The sequence below is a fragment of the Penaeus monodon genome, chromosome 39 (genome assembly GCF_015228065.2).
Source record: "Penaeus monodon isolate SGIC_2016 chromosome 39, NSTDA_Pmon_1, whole genome shotgun sequence".
Classification (NCBI taxonomy): Eukaryota; Metazoa; Arthropoda; class Malacostraca; order Decapoda; family Penaeidae; genus Penaeus; species Penaeus monodon.
The window spans coordinates 12,790,904-12,798,403 of record NC_051424.1 but is presented as its reverse complement, the minus strand read 5'-3'; the positions used below and the strand labels follow the sequence as shown (position 1 = coordinate 12,798,403).

The 7,500-nt window shown below is 35.4% G+C and overlaps 1 protein-coding gene across 1 annotated transcript in view; it reads right to left on the bottom strand.

The window, feature by feature from the left end:
- LOC119597470 (spermatogenesis-associated protein 20-like) overlaps nt 1-7,500 on the bottom strand; it is a gene marked incomplete at its 3' end in the record, with an annotated part of 30,157 nt that overhangs the window by 4,400 nt on the left and 18,257 nt on the right. Inside the window, 1 exon segment of the mRNA XM_037947046.1 lies at nt 6,967-7,102. Within this exon segment, the coding sequence (XP_037802974.1) occupies nt 6,967-7,102 (136 nt within the window).

Sequence of the window (7,500 nt, the reverse complement as noted above, 5' to 3'; positions counted from 1 at the left end):
TGTCTTAGTGAAACTCGAAAAAAAAAAAATATGCTTGTTTTTGAGGATGGAGGGACAAACAAACTAGGGGTTTTGTGGCTCTTAAGGGGACCATCCATAGCAGGGAGAGAGAGGGGAAGTGGATGAGGAGTTTTTGATTTAGCCTGTCTATGGTATTTGTACATGACCGGGGAAACTACTATATGATTGTTAGAGCCCAACTCATGTTATTTCTTGGAAGTAGCAAGGCATAAGCACATGGATATGAGTTCATGCATGTTCAAAGAACACTTTTATACCAATATCAGAAAATATAAAAATTGCAATGATTTATGAGAAAATACTTTGTGAGATTTTCTTAACCCTTATCTGATGGGTAGTATTCATAGTGGCCCGGGCCTCGCTGCTGGGGGCTTATATCGTTGCCCTAACATGTGCGACCACTCATGCCAAATACCAGCATCCCATGCAGTTTCTTCGTAATACTACGAAGATATGTTGTATTTTCAGTTTTCATTATTTTTTAAAGTCTCTACTTGCAAACTTCCTGATAAATCGAGACTGAAGGGTATTTTTGTTGTTATATAGACTCCATAGTTGATCATTATTCGGTCTATAGTCTGAATAAAATAAGCAGTGTGCGGCATCATGGAGTTGAAATCGTTGGTTTGTTGCATTTTTTTTGTTTGTTGCATGGTAAAAATGAGAAAGTGTTAAAACCGACTTAATCACACTTTCACTGGCAGAAAAATAATCTTTTGCCGTGACTGTAACAAAAAAAAAACTCATGGCATGTCCATACATACTCTATGGCATGTGCTTACGTGCCCCCAGCAGATGGTCCCGCCATGCCATGGCATGTGCGTCCATGCCACCCGTCTGCAATGGGTTAATATACTGTAGCTTGTAAAGAGGTCTGTATATACTAATGTTAAAAAATAAAAGTATAAATAATAATAATGATGTTTTAATTTGGATTTACTTTTATGGTTGGTACTGTCCACAAAATTTGTTGGTCATGAAGTTGGTCATTTCCATTGTAAAGACCACTTCAATATGAAGGGCACCTCAGGGGTGGATCTTTGAATTTCAGAAATCTAAGTGAAATCTTGATTATTTTCTGAAGACGATAATACAGTGTACACTCTATAATATCATAATACACTCCATAATAAAAAGTAAATGGAATTTTGAAATCAGTCTTAAGCATTCGCTTCATAAAGAGTTAAAACATCTACAGCACCTTAATCATGTGTTTTCAGTAAAAAAAACTGCGACTTGTGGATGCTATTGTAGGCCATAGGTGCCATAACTATGTAGAATACTGATTCCATCCAGGCATCCAAATATATGCAAAGACAATGCCCTTAAATTACTGAACACCAACATTATACTCGTCTACCACACCCAGCTGACATATTTTATAAATATCAACAAGGAAAATGATTTTATCTGAGGTAATTGACAATTTTTCTTTTACATAAATAGTTATATTAAATGAGGATGATCAAAATGGTTAATAATTTTATGTGTGTGTGTTTACAAACATATTAATCTTCTCAAAATTTAAAACCATCCAGTGACCAGCTCCCCCCTCATCCTCCCTATTTGGAGTATGGAAAAAAGTCAATGGCTTCAGAAATTCTCGCCATAATTTTTTTTTACATGTGCTTCTATAATTCTCAAAATTGAACCAATATGTTGCATTCATTCTGCAGCTGTATGGTTATAATTTTGTAAATCATAATTCTCAGTTTCTTCACAATTGGATTTAACCCCCTGCTATGCAAAAAGTTATTAAACTGAAGAATATATTTTAAGTAATGCAAGCAAAAAATACAATCTGTGGGCAGTACTGCACTGTTAAAAAAATATATATATATCTTTTTCGACTTTTTAGGGGTTCACGCGCCCCCCTCCTCACCTTCCCCTATGGGGAGGCAAGGTTAACCCTTTCCCAACGGGTAGTATTCATAGTGGCCCAGGCCCCGCTGCTGGGGGCTTATATCATCGCCCTAGCATGCGCGACCACTCATGCCAAATACCAGCATCCCATGCTGTTTCTTTGTAATACTATGAAGATATGTTGTGTTTTCAGTTTTCATTATTTTCTAAAGTCTCTACTTGCCAAACTTCCTGATAAATCAAGACTGAAGGATATTTTTGTTGTTATATAGACTCCATAGTTGATCATTCTTCAATCTATAGTCTGAATAAAATAAGCAGTGTGCGGCATCATGGAGTTGAAATCGTCAGTTTGTTGCATTTTTTTTTTTTTTTTTTGCATAGTAAAAATGAGAAAGTGTTAAAAACGACTTAATCACACTTTCACTGGCAGAAAAATAATATTTTGCCGTGATTGTAACAAAAAATAACTCATGGCATGTCCATAAATACACCATGGCATGTACATACATGCCCCCGGCAGATAGTCCCGCCATGACATGGCATGTGGGTACATGCCACCCGTCAGGAATGGGTTAAAATGATATATGAGGCAAAGCACAATTATATACTCTATAACATGTAAAAATAAATTGATTAGTTATGTAAAATCATGATCTTTTTATGACTGGAGCAAGGTAGGCCTCAGCTGGGATGGTCCACTTAAGGGGAGACTGGTGATTTGATGAAAAATATTTGTCAAAAAGGACTATTACTATTAAACAAATAAAACTTAATAGGCAAATAATACATCAGATTGTTGTTCATTTGCATCAGTGTACACATTTTACATGATGATATCATGGCATCATTTACTATTTTCATTGTACTGCACTTGATATTTGATCAATATGAATGAAATTTTATTTGTATATAGTGTGAACTTGTCAAACTTTTTGCATACTTACATTTCTTTTTTATCCATACGCTGCATAGCATTATGATTTTACAATTGTTATATTATGTCACTACAATACGTTAATTGCCTTCCAGAAGTCCATTTTCTATAGTTTGGAATTCTGAGCATGTAGATTCTTTTCACTATCCATTCTCGACATTTTACCAAAATCCCACAAAAAATGTACAGACACTGGATTTTTATGTTTCATTTTAATGCATAATCATAACTTTGGGGAATACAGCCTGTAAAGTTTAAGTGATGGTTGAGCCGAGTGGCATTTAACACCCTACATACTCAGCCTTTTGACATCTATTATTTTATAATCTCTCCTCCTCCTCCTCCTACTCCTTCTCCTTAGCCGAGTGAAGTGTTTCCATATCTTGATACCATATGTTGGTCTCTTATTTTCAGCTAGACTACAAGGGAACTGGAGCCACTTTTCACTACACTTACACATGTTTAGCAATGAAATAAAAATTGCATAAGTTTGACCAGTCTCCCCTTAAGGATTAAACTGCAAACTTCAGAGATTATTAAAATGCAATGGAGATATTTCTTTACTCTGAAATATATACAATAACCAACAGTTTTCAACATCACAAATAAAAAGAAAGAAATAAACAAATAAAAAAGAGCAAGAACATGGTATTTAACCCTTTGCCGACGGGTGGTATTCATGGTGGCCCGGGCCCCGCTGCCGGGGGCTCATATCATCACCCTAGCATACGCAACCGCTCATGCCAAATACCAGCATCCCTTGCCTTTTCTTCGTAATACTAAGAACCTATGTTGTATTTTCAGTATTATTATTTTCTAAGGTCTCTATCTGCCATATTTTCTGATAAATCAAGACTGTAGGATATTCTTGTTGTTATATAGACTTCATTCTTCTTCTTTTAACGGTAGGTTCATGTCTGAGCCGCCGTGGTCACAGCATGATACTTAATTGTAGTTTTCATGTTGTGATGCTCTTGGAGTGAGTACGTGGTAGGGTCCCCAGTTCCTTTCCACGGAGAGTGCCGGTGGTACCTTTTAGGTAATCATTCTCTCTATTTATCCGGGCGTGGGACCAGCACTTGACTTGGGCTGGCTTGGCCACCCAGTGGTTAGGTAGGCAATCAAGGTGAAGTTCCTTGCCCAAGGGAACAACGCGGTGGTCGGTGACTCGAACCCTCGAATAAGATAAACTTTAGTTTCAACAGGTTTATATTATCATTTCTATATAGATATAATTTTATTTTCAGCGTTTTTGTAAATACATGATTTTTTTTTTTTTTTTTTTTTTTTAATACCAAAATACATATCTGCATTTTCACGTGGTTTTACATCAGCACTTCGTGAATACTATATAATATCTCTGGCCAATGTAGTCAATTACTGACAATTTTTTAGATGCTAACCTCAGAAGCCCAAGAAGCCTTTATGAAATGCATTCTCTTCTTCTTTTTAAAAAGTATAGGAAAAATTAGAAAAAGTGTTAAAAACTACTTAATCACATTTTCAGTGGCAAAAAATAACATTTTGCCGTAATTGTAACAAAAACTGATGGCATGGCCATACATACATGCGCACCATGGCATGTATGTACATGCCACCGGCAGATAGTCCAGGCATGCCATGGCATGTACGTACATGCCACCTGTCGGCAAAGGGTTAAGAACACATTTTGCAAACGATGCCAAAGTTAACACATCATTCAGCTGATCTTTAAATCATTGAAGTACAATATATGCAAGACAATGCATCAGCCATTACTAAATATTATGCACAAATGAATATCATTTATAACAGAAGCTTGATTTCTCATGCAAAGTATGTCCAGATAAAACAAAACAGGGAATGATGACAAAGTTCACCAAAAACTAAAATTACCATACCAAAAATAACAAGTGAATTCTGCACTACTTCCTTGAAAACAGGAGACTTCTGAGAGACCTAATTGAAAACATCAAACCAAAAATGAGATACTGGACTGGAAAACACTGTTCAGACACAGTATTAGTATTTGTATAAGTAATAAAACAATTAAAAATACAGTTAGTTGCTATTTCATAAATATCTCCAGGAAGACAACCTGCAAGTATCTAAATTCCAAAATGAATTTATGGAGGTGTTAACATTTAAAAAAAGAAAAGCAGAGTAAACACTTCTGAAAAAAATCTATTCAATTTTGCTATTTTCCATGTGAATTTCATATATTCAGGGGGTCCTACCACATATACAAAGATAGCCATCCATATGTATGGTGCATATACTTTATGAGATAGCTCTGTTTGCTTTTATTTGGATACAAAGATTGATGACTGGCCTTCCTTGATTTTTATAACTCAATCCATGCTAAAAAAAAAAAAAAAAAAAAAAAAAAAAAAAAAAAAAAAAAAAAAAAAATATATATATATATATATATATATATATATATATATATATATATATATATATATATATATATATATATATATTTTGTGTGACTTTTGAGAAAAGGGCAAATTACAATATAATGTCTTTGCATGCTGCTAATGATATGTATGCAATTTTTTAGGAACTGAAGCCAAGAGCCTACTTCTCACTGACCACGATGAGCACCATGTAAGCATATAACTCATAAGTGTACACAACTTAAAGCAGGCTTGAAATGTGGCATGGCTACTTGCTAACTAGCATTTGGTCCAGTTCGCTATGACTTAATGAAATATAAACCAGCATTGAGTGGGTTAATTAATCCAACGCTGCCGAGTCAAGTAGACCAGCATCATAAAATACCGCTTGAATGGCAGGGTAAGCCTGTATGCATGGTGACGCGCCAGAGCATACAAGTGTTTCTTACATTCTTGCTGGGTTTAGTACAACTTCTCTTGCATCTGACTATAACCAATAGGCACACAAAAATGAGGGATGGCTTAAGGCAGCAACCTCATGTAGTCTGTTTGGCTCATAGGGCTATGTGTGATATATTCACTAAAGTCTAATTAAAGGGTTCTTAACCAGAGGTACCTATACCCCTTAGGGGTATGGACACCAAATGCTAGGGATATGGGACTTGATTTCTGGTTATATGTATTCTTTCAGTGTGTTAATTTTTACATGGTAGAATTTAGATTGTTCACTAGTAAATATTTTACCCTTTATCAAAATAAGCAGTCAGTTGTATCACCTTTGCTCTATTGCTTAGGAGAGCATTTAAGTTTGATTGTGAAACTATAAGGGATAAACATTCATCCAACTACTGGTGAAGATTACTTTGCCAGTCAAGTAAAAAAAAGAAAAAGAAAGAAAGAAAAAAAAAAAGACTCAACAATGATTGAAGAAAAGAAAGAGAATATCCAACAAAAGACAGCAATACATGAAGGAAATAAGGAAATTTAAAATGCAGATTACTTCCACAAGGAAGTAACACATGACTCCCTCACAATTCTCAGAACTGGCAATAGCACCATGCAAAAACTACATATGATGGTAGTATCAAGTAATCTGTTGTTTTTGTTAAATTTCTGTAACTGTTTTAGTGAGGTTACAGACTTTTAAAGTATCAAAATGTGTCTGCTTTTTTCTGATTTGCATAATCTGTGCATGTCTTGTAGCTGTAGTACATTGTGTTAAGCTCATCAAGTAGTCATACTTGATGAGTTTAACAATGAAATACATCTACAAGACATGCACAGATTATGCAAATCAGAAAAAAGGCAGATCCATTTCAATACTTTAAAAGTCTGTTCTCTGTAAAATAATAACAGAAATTCACAAATGAATGGCACTTGATACTACCTGGATATATAGTTTTTGAATGATGAGATACTGTTGAAAATATGGAGATAAGAAAAGAGTTGCTAAAAAAAGTTGCTAAAAAAATCTGAATATTTCATTGTGTAACCTATGCTGTATGCAAAACAATGATATAGTAACTTTCCATTAAGTATGGGAAATTTACAAAAACCTATTTATAAGGCAGTACATATAGCAAACAAAAAAAATTCACATATGTCATTCAGAGAGTTGTTCTGGGATGATGTAAAGATGTCACAATGTATATTGTTTGTGTTCACACATAGTACAGCCACCATTGTTGCCTGGTATGTTTTAACCCCTTTATATTTTATTCCCTGCATACTCCTTTAATGATATAGGAATAACAATGTTTCACTTACCTTTGCATCATCCTGGTCAGGATTTAATGCATAGTATGTAAAGAGGAAATTGAAATTTGCAGGTTGTGGAAATTTAGGAGACTCTCCAAATCCTCCATACTGGGGTTCATAAGATCTTGATAGCTGAGCATAGCATCTGTAAAATGTGAAATGATATATATAAAGAATCATTCTAATAGAGCACAGAGAGAGAGAGAGAGAGAGAGAGAGAGAGAGAGAGAGAGAGAGAGAGAGAGAGAGAGAGAGAGAGAGAGAGAGAGAGAGAGAGAGGGGGGGGGATAAGATATTATTTTTTTTTTTTTTTTTTTTTTTTCAAGTGCCCTGTCCTACAAGGACGTTGGCAATCATAGATTTCCATGATTTTCTTGGCAATTTTAGAGCGGTGGTTTGCCGTTGCCTTCCGCCCGGTGTTTTTATCAAATCACCATCTCTATTTACCCGGTTCTGGGACCGGCACTGATTGGGCTGGCTTGCCCACCCAGTGGCTAGGCAGGTAATCGAGGTGAAGTTCCTTGCCCAAGGGAACAACGCACC